The sequence below is a fragment of the Artibeus jamaicensis genome, unplaced genomic scaffold (genome assembly GCF_021234435.1).
Source record: "Artibeus jamaicensis isolate MK-2021 breed Jamaican fruit bat unplaced genomic scaffold, CSHL_Jam_final contig_467, whole genome shotgun sequence".
NCBI lineage: Eukaryota > Metazoa > Chordata > Mammalia > Chiroptera > Phyllostomidae > Artibeus > Artibeus jamaicensis.
Genome location: NW_026521845.1, coordinates 207,519 through 226,548, shown reverse-complemented (window position 1 = coordinate 226,548; position 19,030 = coordinate 207,519). Strand labels below are relative to the sequence as shown.

The window sequence follows — 19,030 nt, the reverse complement described above, 5'->3', positions numbered from 1 at the left end:
AAGGTCATATTTTCAATATATCCAAAAATATTTACTAGGTGCTGGCCACTGCCTTTCCAAAATTTATCACTGTGAGGGGGAAATGTTCACTAATTGAATTATTATAAGTCAATAAATAATTATAAGCTGTAAGAGTATCAAAGAAAGAAAAGAATAGGATGTTCTGGGAACAGAACGCAGAATCTGATTACATGTGGGGAGTTCAGGAAAGGTTTGCATGAAGAACATTCTTCAGAATTGAGACCTGAAGGATGAAGAGCAGATTGTGGACATAAGGACACAGTAGGTACAAAGGCCCTGAGGCAGGAGAAGGTGCACTCAGTCCTAAGGACATTACATGTGATTAATCGTAGGACTACGCTTTCCTGTTCCAAAGTCCGGGGCTCAAGCCAAAAGGCCACGTGGAGTCCTACCGAAGCTGCCGGTTTGCCCCTTCACCCTCAGCAGCAAAAAGCTCCAAAGACTCACCGTGTTCATCAATGAAGACGTGCATAGCATCCACTGAGATCTCATCTTGTACAGATGTTTCAGGCCCACTGATGACTTGCAAGACAGAACTATCTTGTTGGGAAGTTACCCTGTAGATTATCTGTCTTTGTCTATTGCCCTGGAAACTTAACATATATAAAAGGTTCAAACAATATTAGGAACTCCTCCTCATCCTTAACAAAGCATTAAAAGACGCAGCCCATAAGTGAGGCTGTTCCACACTTTGCAGCAATGCGCAGCTAAATAAGGAAGCTATCCTTACAGGGCTGTGATCTTGGCGGGCTCGGAGAGCACTGGGCTGGTGCTGGTGTGCTCCTGACTTTGCACGTCCGGCTTTTCTTGCTTGGAGTTGCATCCACTGGGCTTCTCGCTTTCCGGGATTTCATCTTGTTTCTCCTGGGAGCAGTTATCTGAAAAAAAAAAAACACACTTTATGTGTCAATATAATAAGAAGAAATTAATGTGAAAGTACTTGGAAAGGTTACCAAAACTGAAATAAAAATAGAAAATCTAAGTAGCACCTTTGAATTCAGAATGCACTTGAATAAATTTTCATTTGGCTAACTATGTGAGTACCTAAAAAAATTTGAAAAAACACATTTTCAAATCTCTCAAAAACACATTTGAGAGAAAGGGCTATCATAAGAGACAGCTTTCTCCGGTAATCGTGGCCACATAAAGTCACAGGAAGGCACGTGGCGAGGACCCTTCACACTGCGTGCACCTGGGATCACTCGTCCAGGCCTCCTAATGTCTTAGTCTCTCCTTCTCCTAAACAGGTGCATTACACGGGGCAACATACAACTTCTTCCTTTTCTCTTTACAAAAGACATTGATTGGAATTTTGTAAAAGTGGTACAATGGTCCACATTAACTATATAATTTAAAACTAGAAAAATAATTTAAATCACTTTTAACCCTACCATGGCAACATACAAGCCAATGTGATAAATATCACACCACTCTTTTATTCTAGGCACACATATGTACCTTTTTTTTTAACAAAAATTAAGTCATATTACAGATATTGTTGTATAACTGTTCTATTTATCTTAAAGTACTATAAATATTTAATAACAGTACACATTCTTCTGTATCATCCAAAAATGGTAGTTATGTAATATTACATTGTCACAGTATAATTTATTGAACTAGACCCCCTCCTGCTATAAATTTAGGTTGTTTCCATTTTTCTGTACTACAGATAATTCTTCAGTAAGCATCCCTACACTACACACATTCGTAATTATCTTCTTAGGCTCTGCAGGGGCCCAAACCAGGTGGGGGACCGCTCCCCACAACCAGTCACCACAGGTGCGACATAACAGCTTGACTGCTGGAGGAGAGAAGTCTGGAAGAGATCGAATACGTGAATGGACAACGGCCAGACTACCTGTATCCTACGAACAGAACTCTGACCCATAATCCACAGCAACCAGCCCCGAAAGACAACCCATCGTCTCTGGTAATCAGCCCCGGCAGCCAACACACCATGGACTTGCAGGAAGTCAGACCACTATTTCTAGCAAATGGTCTAGGAAGCCAAATAATAACCCTTGTGATAATCAGCCCCAGTCGCCAGGACTTGATTAGTAACTGGCAGCTTTCCTAATTTTTGGCCCTGCTTCCAACTTAGGACCAATCAGAGAAAGCCAGACACATTCCCCATCCAACCACACAGGACGCTCTCTCTAATTGGCCACCTGCTGCTTCCCCATGCCAGCAGCCTCCAATCGGCAGGCCTGGAAGCTTCCTTTCTCCCACTGCGCAGCTTCCTCACTCCTCTGCCTGCCTGTGAGTCTCTGCCAAAACCAAGTGATGTACTGCGGGCTCTAAATAATGAATGGCCTTTGCTTCTTCTCATCTGGGTGGTCTTTCTTTATTTCCACAAAGTGAAATAAAGAAGCATCCAAAGAAAACCAAACTATGACTTTAAAGTATTGTAATCACTATGCTGTTTTCAGAGGCTCAGAATATCTTCAGGTCCTGAAGACAATCCTAAAACCCTTGCAGCGATGATGCCGGTTGGAAGTGGGAGGAGAGCAGAGGGCAGGAAAGGAGGGCAGTGGAGAATCCGGAGCCCATCTAGCTCTACAATCATGTCCTACCTCAAGCATTGTTTCACCAAGCAGGAGAGAGCCTACAGAGCATTCTCTAGGCTGCTAACATCACTAGAGACTGTCACGTTGTTTTACAACTACACTCCACATTGGGGTTTTAGATTAAAATAAATAATGAAGCATGACTTAGTGATAAGGGAGCAGGAAGATATTAACCATCAGAAAGATACAAGGCACCGCTGGAAAACCATCAATCTGCCCCCGTGGCATCGACTGCCTTCCAGGTTTAAAAGCTTCATTGTCTTTCTCCTCCATCCTTCAATTAAAAACCTCTGCCTTTTCCTGGAAGAGGCGCATAGCCGTACTTACAGCCTGAAGGGGAACATCAGAATAAAAGGCTACAATTGATCAGGTAGCAAAATTTTCCACATATTTTCCTAACTGAACCCTCCCAGTGAATAAGTCTGTAACATATTGTTACTCCTGATTTATTGAATAAACTGTGATTCGGACCCTGGCTGGTGTAGCTCAGTGGATTGAGCGCAGACCTGCGAACCAAAGGATTGTGGTTCGATTCCCAGTCAGGGCACATGCCTGGGTTGCAGGCCAGTTCCCAGCAGGGGATGCATGAGAAGCAACCATACATTGATATTTCTCTCCCTCTCTCCTTCCCTTCCCCTCTAAAGACAAATGAATAAAATCTTTTTAAAAAACCCTAAAAAACTGTGACTCGGAGAGACTTGGTAAATTGTCCAAGCTCACTTAGCTGGTGCTGCCAAACCAAAAATCCGGGCCTGGGCTGGGATGGTTCCAAAGCCAACGTGCCATCTCCGTGCCCTGCAACTTCCTGGGAAGACAAGCGGGGCCCAATTCGACAGCCAGCAGGCACAGGCGCTATTACGTGAATTAAAAGTCAATTCTGGGCGCTGGCCCAGATGTGTGACTCTTTATATTAAATAGACAATAAACACCCAAGTCTTATCTCAGAAAGACTTTTTATCTCCAAGTAACCCAGGCTTTCTTGCACTGACTACATCTGTTCAAAAGTTGAAATGTAATCTTCCCTGTTGTTACTCTGATATGCAAAATCTTAAATACACAGACACGGTAAAACAGAAAACACATTCGTTTTACATAATTTAAATATTCGACCTTAATGAAGTTTTAAGCAAGAGTGAACCAATCAGCAGGCACGCAATCCTTTTGGCCAAGTGCAGAAAAGACTAAACAAACCAAAGCAAATTGCTGGAAGCCGCTGACATCGAGCCAAAGAGGCTGCCTGGCTGTCTCCCCAAGCAAAGCCCAGCCAGCAGCGAGGGGTGACTTTAACACCAAAGACGCTATGACCCACAGCAAAGAGAGGAGCTGCCGTGGGCAGCCACAGCCCCCTGCAAGCCCTGCATCAGAGATGCACCCAGAAATGCCACACTCGAAAACCACAGCGACGTGGGCATCAGAAGTGAAAAGACTTTGTAAACACCCTAGTCCAGGAACATCATTTTTTACCAGTGAGGAAACAAAGGCCCAGAGCTGTGGAGTGACCTGAAATTAAATGAACTCTACGTCCACACAGAAAGAGTTTCTCTTCATGAGCGTGGACTCTGCAGCCAGACTGCCGGGGTCAAGGCTCAGTTCTGGAACTCACTAGGTGAACTTGGGAAAGTCAGGGACAGTATTGAGCTGCAAAAACGGAATGATGATGGCACCCATAACATAAGGTTAGATGAAGAGTACATGAGTTACTATGAGAGCAACTGTATGACTTACTGTTCAAACTGGGAACGCTGTAGAGAGTAGAAGGCAAAGCGAGAGTAAATGAGGGCCCTCTCTCTGTTCACCTGTGACAAGTGCTTCGGAGGGTGCCTGGCGTGAACTAAGAGCGGAGTTTGTCATGATTATGTTCACAACATGCGATAACTGGGGAATTCTGAATATGGGACTTTATCATGGAATTCAACAGAAAAACGGGTCTGCTTAGTAGAGACTCACTGTAGGAGCAGTGTTCGCAAAACGTGTCTCTTCTATAAAGAAAGAGGCACACATCTGTCATGAGTTCTTGTCGCTGTGGTAAAACAGAACTGCTTATTTCCTTGTAAGTAAATATCCTCGCCTTCTGGGGAAGCCCAACATCCATTTCTACACCTTAAGTTTCCTGGTAGAGAGGCCAACTTTAACATATGCTCATCACATACCTCAGTATTGGCAACTTTGGCAAACGTCAGTGACAAGCTAAGCAGGATACCAATGCCCAGTGGTGGTCCCGGTATTTGCAAAATCAAATCACAGAAGGCAAAACACAGAGACGCATCACCTCTCTGGCGCCGGGACACACTGGTGCGACTCTCACCTCCGAGAAGCCCGGTTTCTTTGTCTGGCTCTGCGGGGCCATTCCTTTGGCCGGGCGCCACCCCCTTGGAAGTATTGATGGACTCCAACAGGGAGACAAATTCCAGGAAGTTGGATTCATTGGGTGTTTGTCCTTCCTTGGCCTCGAGGTCAGATTTGGAAGTTGGCATTGTTTTCTCTTTATCGTTCATAATTTCTGTGGAACTTTTGCTGAAGATGACATCTGTCCCACTGTCCACGCTGAGGACGCGGGCATGCCTCTTCTCCTGACTGGTTTTACAGGATGATGGGTCAAGGCTGGCCTGGCCTTCCTTTCCCCACACAGACCCGGGGGCCGCAGTGGTTGGGAACAGGGGGGCGGTTTTGCAGTGGTCTCCTGGGGGAGAGCTGCGGTCTTTCGTGGTGCTTGTCCCCTCTCCAGACTCGCAGCCCAAACCCTGAGCGGAGGATACATCTGCCATCCTTGTCCCTGGAGTCCACTGACCCCCACTGCCCTCGGGACACTGTCCCTGGTCCTCAGACAGGTCGAGGGTGATTACGGGAATTGTTCGCTGCCCCATGTGGGGAGGACTGGCCGCCCCTGGGGCAGCTGGCTCGGCCTCAGGCTTGCAACCAGTTCTCTCGGTACCGATCACCTTCAGGCGGAGTGAGCTCTCCAAGTCGGTCATAGAGTTCGGGGCACTGCTCATGGTGATGACGATTTTAATGGGCTCGTGCACACTCAGCGGGTCTCCAGGCTGAGAGGTGTCGATGAGAGTAACGGCCACCTTCTCCTCTGAGCCAACCCCTTCCTGGGACAAGGGTGGGCCCACTGTCCGGGGGCTGTCCACCTGCCAGGAGGCATCCTCCAGCTCCCGCTCGGGTTTGGCGACCATGGTGTGACACTGAGGCCAGCTACTACTCAGGCTGTCCTGAGGGGACTTGCTTTGCAACTGCTCCCTCACGGAGCCCCGGGCAGCAAGCACAGGCTCGGGAATCCGGACTGAATTCTCGCTCCCCCAAGGCTGGAAAGAAACATCTGTTTCCAGTAAGTCCCGCTGGGACAAAGACAGCTGTGGCAACCTCTTCGAGGCGCCTTTGTCCGCCAAGCCGCCCTCGGACCTGTGGTGGGAGGGGGGCTGCCCCCCACCTCCTCTTGCCTTCCCTGCATCACTTCTGTGGGCCGCGGCTGGTTTTGCTGGGGTTGCTGATGCGGTTGCGGTTTCCAGAGCGCAGGCTTTGGAAGTGGGTGAGCTCTCTGTTGGGGCGCCAGGTGGGGTAGAGGACGCTGGTGCTGCAGGCTGGTCTTCTGCCAGGACAACACCTGCCATCGACAACAGTGACCTGATTAGCAAGCAAAATGGACCGTGGATGGCGTGTGGCCCAGACCCAGACCAGGGAGTAACGGAACTGAAAACACACCAGCAACCACAGGGGTTAAAAACTCCCCTCCCCTGGGAACGTGGTCTGGAAATGTGTGTCTCTACCTGACACAATAATTCAGACTGCCAGCCTTTGCTATTTTGCGTTTGCTGCTTTGCAGCCTCGGGAGACAGCCTAAGGTTTAAACAACCTATCTGAGGATGGCAGCCAGAAAGCTCCCGGCTGCCCTTGAGCAGTTACATCACCATGGCGAGTCACTGACCCCGCTAAACCAGCGCTGCTCACCTGTGCACTTCTGACCTTTCAGAGCATGTAGGTCACTCCTGTGGGGTCCGTCCTACACGCTGTGGGATGTTCCGCAACGTCCCTGGCCTCTGCCCTCTGCATGCCCACAGCCACTCGGCCCTGGGTCATGACCATGACCATGTCTCTGGACACTGTCAGATGTCCCCAGGGGAGCAGAACCCTTCCTGACACCTCCTAACCTGTAAAATGGGGATCATCATACCAGCCTCTTAAGGTTGCTGCGGGGAATCTCTGAGCTGGACAAAGGAGGCACTAGCCTGAGCACCATCCACAGTCTTGTTGGCACCTGGACTTGAGGACAATAACAACCTTGCACCTCTGATGTGACTGATGTATTTTCAAAGCATTTTAAATTGCATCTGCAAGGAGTATTTTCTTATGACAGCAGCGGAAATGACTCGTGTCCGTCTCCCAGTTTCCCTGCATCTGTTAGCGGCCATTCCCAAGCCTCTTCGGCTAGACACCTGGGGGTATCTTTTGGTTTGTCTTCCTTCCCTAGCCTGGGGTCACTCAGTCAATAAATGCCTTCACTTCTGTCACAAAGCACACTCTCTGGGGTATGAGGGTCTGCAAAGCCACAGGAAAAATGGGATAAGCTACTTCTCATTCATTTCTCATCTTCCTCCAATCAAATACTGGAGAAAAAAAATAAATACCGCAACTCCTGAAGTCATATAAAACATTATCTTATTACCAGAACAAATGGGCATATTATGAAAAAGGGTGGGAAAAATGAAGATATAACATATTTTTTAATTAACCTTGCTGTTGTAGATTCAGCCTATGACCGGTCCCAGGAGGCAGGGCCAGGGGCAGGCAGGGGCCAGGGGCAGGCAGGGGCCGGGGGCAGGCAGGGACACGCTCCCACTGTCCCCACCTTCGGGTCACTTTGGAATAGAGCTGAGAGACCCTGACCAATGCACTGCAGCCGACACTGCTATGAAACTGTTTGTGCAGGTAAAATATCATATCTGAAGCCTAACTAAGGCGCATGTCATGTCAGGAGTAGTGATACAGAACACCGGAATCTCAATAATCCTTTCTAAATAATTATCTGTGAAATTCATCTGCCTGATTAAAAAAAGAAGCTTCATGTTAGGTTTTCAGGACCATGGTGTTAATTTCAGCTGTTTTCCAAAAAATAAATTTTTACACTACTCTCAAAATTTAAATAAAGCATAAATTTCTCTTTGTAGTAGTACTGGAAAGAAATAAAGTTATGGAGACAGGAGGAGGTTAACTTACTCCTCCAAATGTTCTTTCTTAAGTCTCTTGGAGGTAAAATCCTAAGACAAATAAAATGAAATCTCAGTAAAGAAGTAAAACAAAAATGTGGGGGGGTTAAAAGGAAGTTCCCAGAAACAAAATTTGTGGCTGCAAAGCAAAGCAGATAGACAAAATGTGCTACTGTTTCCTGTGTTATTTTTCAAGTTTGTATGTCAATGATAAATTTATTCTCTTTTACATCTGCTACTACGAGCCCTATGAACTGAGCAGGCTGGTTCCTTTCTCCAATCAAATGGCACCGTTTGAATGTAGACATGATATACAAATTCTGATGAGAAATAATTAACATTAAGAGTAAAAGAAATGGAATGAAACTATATGCAATCTTAGGTATAGTTCTTATTTTCAGTGATTTCACTACGACTTCGTTTTACAAACTTATTTTCCTCCTCACTGAGGGATATGCTGTGATAAAATATTAACTGATGACGACGAGCACTGTACCTTTCAGATCTTCCGCTGTCTCCTGGGCGGGCAGCTCCTGAATAATGGAAGAGCACACGTCAGCACCTGACTCAGCTCGATGCCCCTCTGCAGGCAGTCGGCGGCCCCTGCCTCGCTCGCTGAACGACCCCTGGGGAAGAGACCTGACCTTCTCCACTCTGCTCAAGCTTCTGGTAACATGGGGGACAAAGATGGGTCCCCAAATCAGCAGGAAGTGGAGATACCAACTCAGACCCTGCACTGTGACAAAGGGGAGTTCAGTCATTAAGCAACTAAAAAGGGGAAGGAAGAATGGGATACTTTACACTGTCATGACGAAAGCCCAATGAAATGAACCTGGAGAAAAGGTGACTTTTTGCCTTTTCAGGAGACAGGGGTGGTTTGATGTGGAGAAGTGGAGGTGACCCCGGGGGAAGGAGGAGGGGTGGAGGTCCAGAACGGGTTCTCCGGCCACAGTGGCAGGCCAGGCAGGTGGGCACCTATCTGAAGATGTGAGCCCACCCCGGCCACTTCCTTCTGGAGCGCCATGAGGTCCTGCCAGCCCAGGGGCCAGTGTGGACAGCGAGTATGCCACGCACACCCCCATCCAAGGTGGGTCCACAGCCCCGCAACAGGAGGAAGAGGGGCGGGAGGCCCCGCACAAACCAGTGGCCTGGAAGCGCGGGGAGAACTGGCGCTCCGCCCTCGGGAGCCACAGCGCAGGGGAGGCGTGGAGCAGAGCCGGCTGGCCTCGTCCTTCTTGCTGCCGCCGCCATGGCTGATCTGCCTGTGATTGCTAATCCAGCAGGAGAAACACAAGGGCAGCGATGTCAGCAATGAGAACAATGACCTTCGGTATTAGCCCCCAAACGATCTTTCCCCTAGGTTCCATGTCCTCACAATCATTGTATACAAACTATGTTTTGGAGACAGAGTAATAAACATCACTTTAGGCTCTGGCTGGTATGGCTCATTGGGACTGAGCACAGGCCTGCAAACCAGAGGATCGCGGTTCGATTCCCAGTCAGGGTACATGCCTGGTTGGCAGGCCAGTTCCCCGCAGGGGACGCATGAGAGGCAACCACACATTGATGTTTCTCTCCCTCTCTCCTTCCCTTCCCCTCTAAAGAGAAATAAATAAAAATCTTTAAAAAAATAAACACCACTTTAAAATAAGACGTGTTAAGCAAACATCAGAAATAAGGGCGAGAATAGAGGCAGTAACGTTTACTCAAGAATTGCTCTTAGTATCTAGTTCTACGCCATGTATTACTTTTACATGGACAGACATAAATACTCTTTTAGAAAGAACTCTGTCACGGGCTGCGCACTGACAGAACAAGACAAAAACACGGAAGCAGAACATTTTGCTGGCTAAGCTGAACGCAGACAAATCCCAGAGCTCCGTTCAAGGACCTGTCGGAGCCACTTAAACCAGCTTCCTTACCAGCACCAATTTTGCGCATGTGTATGGGGACAGGAAAAATGCACGGGTCTGTGTCTTCCAGTACCGACCCATTTTCATAAATGACAGAGAGGTGAGAAAAGGTACTGTAACCAAAATGAAAACAGGTAAATGACGTGCTAACGCATTCGAGAGACGTTACCTTGGGGTTTTGTGATGAGGTGTGTGTTCGCTGTGGGCCTCTTTGCTTTCGCTCAGCCTCTCTGCCTTCCTGGGGGGCCTCTGCTGAATTACTTCTCCTTTGTCAAACATCAGGTGGAGGCGGTAGCTGACCACTTTGATTACTGTGAAGAATATAGTCACTGAACTGCAGTAAAAAAATACAGTGATGGCGTTTGGAGGAAAAGCCTAAAGCAGAGAGAAGAAAGGAAAACTTCATTTGCTCACAGGATTATCTTTGTTTTCAATCTGAAAGCATTTTCGGATGATTTATCTTGCCTACATAAGGCAACGTTTCAAATGATCAGTTTTATAGCTCTTCCTGCTCACCGTACCCGAGAAGAAAGAACTGCTACCTTTTTGTCTTTTTTTGGAAGTCTTTCTTTCTTGTTTCTCAGATTCTGGTACTAGTTGCATCAATGACCAGCATTTGATTGGCGGGCAGGGACCCCACAGACAACGGGTATATTACACTGAGCTTCCCCATCTCTGCGAGCTTGCGTCCACAGCCTACTCTGGGCATCTGGCCTTAAGGGCCAAAGAAAGGCCGTTAAGATGCTGTTTCCTTCACCAAAACACAAAAGCCTTGGGGAGGACGGGAAAGGTGGAAGGAGAAAGTGTAGCATTCCCTTCCTTCTCTCTCGGGTCTCCTGTTGGGTTAACACCATCAGGCCGCAGATTACTAGAGCGGTGGGATGCAGGCAAGGGGCCGAATGAGGGTGGGCTGCTTCTAAAAGGAGGAGGAATATTTGCATCAGTGACAAAGGTCCAGGATTTGTCGATAAGAGGCCACTGCCACCAGCCCAGTGCAGGAGTCCTGGTCTGGAGAAATTTTATTCAGGTAAATGGTTTGCAAACTGGGGAAACACACCCTCCAGTGCAAATGTCCGTGAGATAGATTAGCACACTGTCATATAAAAATTATATTCAGCCCTGGCTGGTGTAGCTCAGTGGATTAAGTGCTGGCCTGCAAACCAAAGTATCACCAGTTCGAGTCCCAGTCAGGGCATATGCCTGGGTTGTAGGCCAGGTCCCCAGTAGCGGGCACGTGAGAGGTAACCACACATTGACATTTCTCTCCCTCTCTTTCTCTGTCCCTTCCCCCCTCTCTCTAAAAACAAATAACATCTTTTAAAAATTATATTCAAGAGTTGCTGGAATTATAACGAAACTGGGGCTTCACAGTACTCCAATCAGTGGCAGTATCAGAGAAGGTTAGCACTCACCAAACATTCCACACGCTTTCCTACATTTCCCAGCCTCCCTTGCATTCTGGCTGGGGTCATGTGACTACTTTGGCCAATAGATCTAGGAGCAGAAGCGGCCAGTGTCACTTCCAACCCTAGACTGTTCTGAGCCCATGCCCCTCCTCTCTGTAGTTGGTAATCTCAGGGCCCATGTTTTGCTGACGCTCCCTCTAGGAGGTGAGAGAGCTCCCTTCAGCCTGGGTGCTTGGGTGCCTGAGTGCCTGGAACAAATCTGAGATAGACGTGCTTCATCAGTGAAAATTACCCTCTGGTTCATTAAACCACTGAGTTTCAGGGTCTTGCCCGCGGGGCAATTCCCACTGTTCACCCTAATTCATACGGGCATCCCATTTCCCTGGGGGGCTTCCGTGTAAATTAGATTAAAGGTGAGTTAGAAAAAGGAAACCTGAGACGTCAGGAGGAGAGTGTCAGGGAGAAGGGTGAGAGAGAAAATACTCTGTCTGGATACTGGGGGGATCACCTGGGGAAACGTTGACTTGCCACAGTAAGAAGTAAGACCTTTGCGTTTCCCCTGTGACGGTGGACTGGACACTTCGTCACGTCCCCAAAAGCCCACACACCTTACCAGGCCACAGTGAGAGACAGATTTTACTGAAAATTTCCAGAGAAAGAGCTACTCGTGCATGCCACATTATTCTTCCCCCAAGTCCCTGCTCTCAGGATTCTTTTGCAAATTTCCGCCTCCCACAGACCCTCCAGGCTGAACCTAGCAGCTTCCCTGTAATCCCTCCCCTGGCCTTGAGAGTGAGCCCTGCCCAGGGCTCCTCCAACGCTGCATTTCAAGATCACTTTCAAGGCCATTTTAGGTTCACGTCATTCTTCCCAGTCAACAGACCTCCAGCTTGTAGGGCGTTCTCTCTGTCGGTGTGAATGCAGGAGGAGGAGGAGAGTTTAGGGAGGAATGTATCACAGATGAGTAGTTTTAAATTTGTTTTTAATTTATGTCACAGATTCCCCCGCCTCTTGCCCATACAAGGTATACTCAGATTTTGAACAGAGGTTTCCTTGTTCTAAGAAAAACCATAACTTTTCCTTGTTTCTATGAACTTATAATTTTAACACATTCTAATTAACAACAGAAGGTAATATTTTTCAAAATTATACCCTTGGCCAAAGAAAAACTATACCTTGTCCCCTGGCCCATTATTAAGATAACTCCTAGTATAACAACTCATTTGACCAAACTTTTTGAACTAAATGTCATGACATGCAACATGCTGTTACCAACTCAGCAATTGCAGATACAGTCATTTGTATTTCTCACAAAACTGTATTTCTGGGGATTTGGCGCCATTTGGAAGTGCCGGTCCATGTGGGCACGCGGGCCCCTCAGTGTCCTTGCCAGGGGCCCCTCTGGCTCCTTGAAGCTCGTAGCTCCGGCTCTCTCAGCCTCCATTCTGTTCTCACCTTCTTACTGTGGCAAAATAGGCAGCATGTGAACTTTACCATCTTCACTATTTCTAAGCGTCCAGCTCAGTGGCATTAGATGCATCCACGTGGTTTTGCAGCCCTGGCCACCACCCATCTGCAGAAGTTTGCGCCCTTCCCAAACTGAAACGGCCCGCTGCCCCAGCCCCTGGCACCCGCCCTTCCCCGGTCTGTGCCTATGAATCCGACGCCTCATATAAGTGAGAACCGCGCACCATTTGTCCTTTTGCGACTGGACTACTCCCCTTCATGTGAGGTCGCCAAGGCTGCCCCATGGTGTAGCATGTGTCAGAACTCCCTTCTTTTGTAACATGGAATAACATCGCACCGTATGTATGGCCCTCATTTTGTTTACCCACTCATCTGTCAGTGGGCATTTGGGTCGCTCCCACCCTTTCATTGTTGTCAATAATGCTGCCACGAATACGAGTGTGCAGAGATCTCTTCAAGACCCCGCTTTCGGTTTGCGGGTACATAGTGTGTCGTGGAACTGCTGGACCCTCGGGTAGTTCTGTTTAGTGTGTGAGGAGCCACCCCACTGGTTTCCCTAGTGGCGGCACCGTTTTACACCACTCAGGTTTTCAGCTTCGGGCTGACGGGCTCTGACTTTTCAGCTCCTGAGTAGTCCGGAGAGATCAACGGTCCGGCTGAGTGTGGACCAGCCACAAGTAATGCTGGTGGTCCGGGCAGAAGGAGCCCCTTCAGAGGGTTTCTGAGTGCGGACCTGGAGGAGGACTCTCCTGGGGCTTCTGCCTTTCCTGGTGTGGATTTCCTACAGACGCTTCCCCAGTCGGCCTTCATACACTAGTGTGAATTAAAGACTCCTGGCAATGATTCTTTTCACTTGGACAGTGAAGAAGCTGAAGCATGAAGTGGGTCAGGCCTCAGAGCTGGCAAGTACACGCCTCTCCTCTCACCTGGAAGTTACCTGTCCACCCACTTCAGTGACCCGATGGGAAACACTGACTCAGAAGAGAAGTTTCCTATGGTCTCTGGGCGGTCGAAACACATCGTCGTTGGAAGGAAACGTTTCTACCCTGCGCCTGGGCTTCCGGGAGCGAGGCCATTCCCTCTACACGCGGGGCCTCTCTGCGCCTCTGACTCACTCCTCACTCATGGATTTCTGATGGTGCTTGGAGGCCCAGGAAATGAGCACGTCTTCCTCATGCCTCCCCGTCTTTGTCGGGGGCTGGGCTAGACCCTGGAGCTGTGGATCTGGGCAGCATCTCCAAGCTGCAAGGCGTCCAGAGTCAGGGCCCAAGTCAGGGAAGCTGAAGGCTTTCCCCACTGTGCCCGACCAAGAGGGTGAGTCTCTAGAACTCGGTCCACAACTAGGAAGTCCACCCGCCTGCATTCCCAAATTACAGCTCCATTTGCAGTGAAGGTGGTATTTGAACCCCACCTTCTGACGCCCTGTCTCCCTCACGTGGCTCAGAAAAAGGAGGTGCCATGAGTTGGGCCATCAAGTCTCTGCACCAGTTTATGCTCTTGGCTGGACGGTGAGCCTCTGAAAACCTCTGCTTCTCTCTCAGGAGCCAGGCCGGACCAAGGAGCTGCAAGCTTTGTGCTCTTGATCGAGGTGTAATTCACTCATGTGGCACATAATAAGCTTAATAAATGGTTTCCTAGCCCACAGCATCAATTAGAAGGGGGACGAGGAATAAATAGAAGTGTAATAATATAGTAAGACACGACAAGTGACAGCTTAAATAGTGTTGGAAAAGGGAAAAAAACCTACAAAAAAGCAAATTACCTGTGTGGACATTTTCTGAGACCCAACCAAGCCTTGGTCACCTGTGAGGACATCCACACAAAGCCATACAGTGCCCCTGGAAACACGAAGTACTATTTATTCAGTGCTATTCAGTGCACTGTTAGAAAAGTTAAGGAAATGTAAACCTCCTTCACCAATGTGGCTGAAGTAAATTGAGTTTTCCTGCTTAAAGGTTAAGCTTCAAGTGGTTAGGAAAATGTCTCTACTCCAGACATGAGACCTAATCAGTGAGGCACTCGCCTGCCAGACAGAGCGGTTGCGCCGCCTCTGACATTTATGTGGCCCCCAGAAGTGCTAAGAGCGTCCGGCCGCCCACCAGCACACCCCCTCCGCCCCACAGGAGCTGCTTGGTGCGGTGTGAGGTCGTCCGCGGCAGACACGGGCTGTGGAACCTCCTAGCCTGACGGTTCTGTGGCTGTCAGAAGATTCTAGGTTTTCCCAGAAGGGCAGAGTACACACTGCGCCTCTGGGTTGTTCTGTCTGCCCAGAGAAAGAGAGACCCCACTCTGTCCACGCATTTTGTCCGATTGGGAGAGACGAACCTTGTCTGCCCAGCCATCCACCCTCCATTCGTGCTTTCCACAGGAAGTGCTGAACCCAGTGAAGGTAGGCACCCCAACGGCTTCACGTGAGAGCAACTCTTGGCTCCTACCTAAGGAAAATAAAATTCCTCGGGGGACCGGGAACAAGTCCATACACCAAAAACCAGACCACAAGGTAACGAAGTCCAACCACTTCTCCACATTTATACTCGTGAAAGCACCGTGAGGTTTTCAGATCTTGAATAAATAGTTCATGACATACTTCATGGATTTCCTTTTGAAGTAAGCAGACTTAGTATTTTCTCAGATAACGTAGAACTTCTGACTACCTCCTGAGAACAGGAATGGGCTCAGGCAGCAGTCTGAGTCCCGGGAATATCGTCCAAGAACTTCTGGAGGGAAATAGTGAGAAAGCTCACACGGGCAGCCGTGCAAGAACGCAGGCGGACTAAACGGAACCGACTGCAATGTGGCAGGGAGCCTGCAGCGCGGTGCCCTTTAGAACAGGCCAGTGTTGCGAACATGCATGAAAATGACCAGGCTAGCGTGACCCAGAAATCTGACTGGTTCACAAAACACAGCCCCTTGCACACAAAGGTGCAAGGACCGGAGAAAGACGTGGCAGGAAATGTCTGGATCAGGAATGAGACGGCAAAGTAGCCAAAGGCTGGAGAGGTGGACTAGAGGCAGGTCACTACTCGGAGAACCTCTGCTGGCCCAAATGCTCTGAACACTGTCGAGAAAGCCAGCACCTGCATTTATCCAGCCCCCTTCTCCCCTCATAAAGAATATTGAGTGGACACTCAGTCAATGAACACTTAGTACAATCAAGAAATCTGGGTTCCTGCTGTATTTTCAATTTCAGATGGTCATGATGAGTTGTCATTTCCTTTACATTTTTAATTGATAATGAGATGAACGGAAGGAATTGATCAGCTGTGAAAGGCAGAGTGACTCAACCTCCATGCAACAAGCTCGATCATCAATCTGCGTGATACTGAGTCTGAATGTCCGCGTCACATGCTTCCTGGTAGGACTACGTGCTGTTTACAATGAAAAGTGAGAATTCAGTAATGTGAATGGTACAGAACGTAAACTCTACCTGTCAGTGCCAGGTCTGATATATGTATAAACCTAAAGTTACACATTCGTTTTTCATAAGAAACTTTAGAAGTACTTTTGCCTTGACAAAGCCCTATCTTACTGCTAGAGTCTGAGTTCATCACCACAAAGTTCCATGATTCTTTATGTTTTATAATGCCCTTAAAACCAAATGTCACAGAAAATGTTTAGTGCCATCAAAGGCCAAACATGTCTCAAAATTTAAATGTAATAAATTGTAATGTTGCATTTCTTATTTTTAAGCAATACTCTGCATTGAATTCATGAACTTTTTTTTACCCATGTTGCTTCCCCAACAAGCGGAAGCTGCAGTGCTGAGTCAGGAAGGGTGGGGCTCGTGGGCCGCGACAGGGTCCTCAGCAGGCAGGTGGGTCTCGAAGAAGCCCTATGCCATCTCCCTGTCCCCTCGCAGAGTCTGCCTCCCTCCTCTTGCCCTGCCTGCTTTCCATCAGAAACCACGTGTCCGTGTGTCTCAGACTCCCTCTGTTCTTCCACCAGCGGCACCTATGTGCCTTCAGTTCGATTCTGCCAGGCGCCAACCCTGCCAGGGTCGTGCAGCGGGTTTCCGGTCCTCCCCACTCGGCGTTGCTCAACAGAAGTTCCACTGGCACTGGAGGTGCAACGACTTCTCACTGCACAAGACCTGTAGTATCTCTGGCCCCCACTCTTTAAATGCTATTGTGGCATTCAATTTAAATCTCACTGTGATAAACTCTTTGAGGGGAACCAAAAAGCTGCAAAAATTGCCAATGCCCCCCCCCCAAATCCAGAACGACTGTTCCCCGTTAACTACAATACACAGGAGTAGGTGTGACTGCGCTGCAGCAGAGGGCACTGGAGTCATGGGCGTCAGCCACTGACGTCACGTCATGGGCACCTCTCATCCTTTAGCCTAGAGCTTCTCACCCTCTGCACTACTGATATCTCAGACTGGGTAAGTCCCTGTTGTGGAGATTGCACTGCTGTGCACCGTGGGATGTTTAGTTGCGTCCCTGACCTCCACACACAAGCACCCCTTCCAGCGTGACAACCAAGTATCTCCAGAGACTGCCAAACGTCCCCAGAGGAGGTACAGGCTTGACCTCCCCCCCAACTAAAAACCACTGCTGAGCCTGTAAGTGTGTATGTGACTACTTTTTACCAAACAAAGAGGTAAAAAACACAGTCCCCACACACAGAGTTCAAAGTCAAGAGAGATGAGTAGACAATTACAAGATGGAGCAGCAACTGTGATAATTCCGGTAAGCTCAGGTGCCCCTGACTCAGACTGAGGGATGGGGCAAGGGGCCCAGGAAAATATCCCAGGGCGGGAGGCGCGGCCATGAAAGCACAGGTCCCTGCAGCAAGTGCGGACACTCCAGGATGGAACACGGGGGGCAGGGGTCGTCGGGAGTGCAGGACGCGGCGCCAAGGGAGGGGGTCTCATCCACTAGGGGCGTGGGAGTTTAATCTTGACCGTGAAGAAAGAGCACAAAATGTTGTGTAAGCACGGAAGCGAGACACTGGTGGCTGCATTTTACAAGCCCCCTGGTGCGGATGGAGGTCGGACATGGGGGTGCAACTGGCCAAGAGGAGACCAGAAGGGGGTCAGCCTACTCTGCCGAGTTCCATGGACTTCAGTGAACTCACCCACGTGAGTGCCCATGCACAGCATGAACTGTGATTTCCCACAAAAATCTCTTTAAAAACTGTCACAAGTGGTACGACCAGATGTCCGTGGTTGCCTCTGCTCTCCTGTGCTGGCATTAGCAACACCAAAGGCACTTCTCAGAGGACCGTCTGGGACCGTCAGCACCAGGGACAGCAGGGTTATTGGGAGGAATGAATAATTGAATGAATAATCATAGGACGACTGTGTGGGAGGAGACACCATATGGGGAGTTGCCATGATTTTTATTTTAAAAAGTTACTATTTATGGAAAACAGGGTGGCAGTTCCCCCCCCCCCCAATTAAACATAGAACCACAATATGGTCTAGTGGCTGCACTTGAATCCTAGAGAACTGAGAGCCTGGGTTGGAGGGGTGTTGGTGCAGCCACACACAGCAGCGTCGTTCACGGCGGCCGGGGCACATGTTTCTTCTATGCACTCACATGTGCAACCTCAGAATCATCACATGAAGACAACCGAACGCAACTTCAGATTTCTTTGTGGTCCTTCGGTCTTTAGGTGGTGACCCAGGAGGCCTGGAAACTGTGTGTGACAGTTTTTGTTTGAACATGCCACCAAACTGTCAAATAAGGTTCATTCCTTGTTTCCCGCTCTGTTGTCTTCTCCCATTTCTTTCCTTCCTTCTACTTTGTAGTACTTTTTATTTGTCTCTGTTTGTATTTTCTTGAAGACATAAGCAACTGGATATTTGCTTTGGATTTATCTCCTTTGTTTGTACATACACAGCTTTGGCTTTCTTTTTTACTTAACAATAGATCCTGGAAGTCACTGTATTGCAGTCTATTTTCTTGGCTCCTTTTTCACAACTGCATAACACTCCACTGGTTGGATGAACCAGAATTCATTCAACCAGTTCCCTCTTAATGAGCTTCTGTTTGTCTTCTGCTACAGCAAATAGTGCTCCAATGACCACCTTCTATCCCACTGAATCTTTGACAATGGCTGTATATTTAAAGTGAGTTGGTGTTATCTTTTAATTAAGGCTTGGCCACCTAGATATGCCAAAACCCCATTCCTTTAATATGCACTTCTTGAGCTGCTAGTAAAATAATCACATGATTCTTATAGTACATGTACATATGTATTTTTATCTCTGAACCAATAGCATTTTTATGTCACTTTTCAAGGTGCTTATATTTTTCTTATTGATTCTTAATTAGTCATATGAACCATGTAAAGAAGGTAATTTCTGTGAGGACAGAAGCCAGGTTTGCCTTATTCTGTGCTATATTCTCCACACCCCACCTGGTGTCCAGCAAACAGCTGCTCAAAATATTGGGGAATAAAAAACATTCATGAAGTTGTAATATAGGTCTGTATGTTTTAAG

The 19,030-nt window shown here is 48.2% G+C and overlaps 1 protein-coding gene across 2 annotated transcripts in view; it reads right to left on the bottom strand.

Moving 5' to 3' along the window:
* Nucleotides 1-19,030, bottom strand: part of PCNX2 (pecanex 2) — a 197,055-nt gene that overhangs the window by 163,370 nt on the left and 14,655 nt on the right. For both annotated transcript variants that reach the window (XM_053667311.1, XM_053667312.1), the window contains exons 2-7: nt 9,881-10,086; nt 8,940-9,069; nt 8,295-8,331; nt 4,897-6,198; nt 752-899; nt 469-614 (exon numbers count right to left, since the gene is read on the bottom strand). In XM_053667311.1, the coding sequence (XP_053523286.1) occupies nt 469-614; nt 752-899; nt 4,897-6,198; nt 8,295-8,331; nt 8,940-9,069; nt 9,881-10,086 (1,969 nt within the window). The remainder of the gene's footprint in view (nt 1-468; nt 615-751; nt 900-4,896; nt 6,199-8,294; nt 8,332-8,939; nt 9,070-9,880; nt 10,087-19,030) is intronic.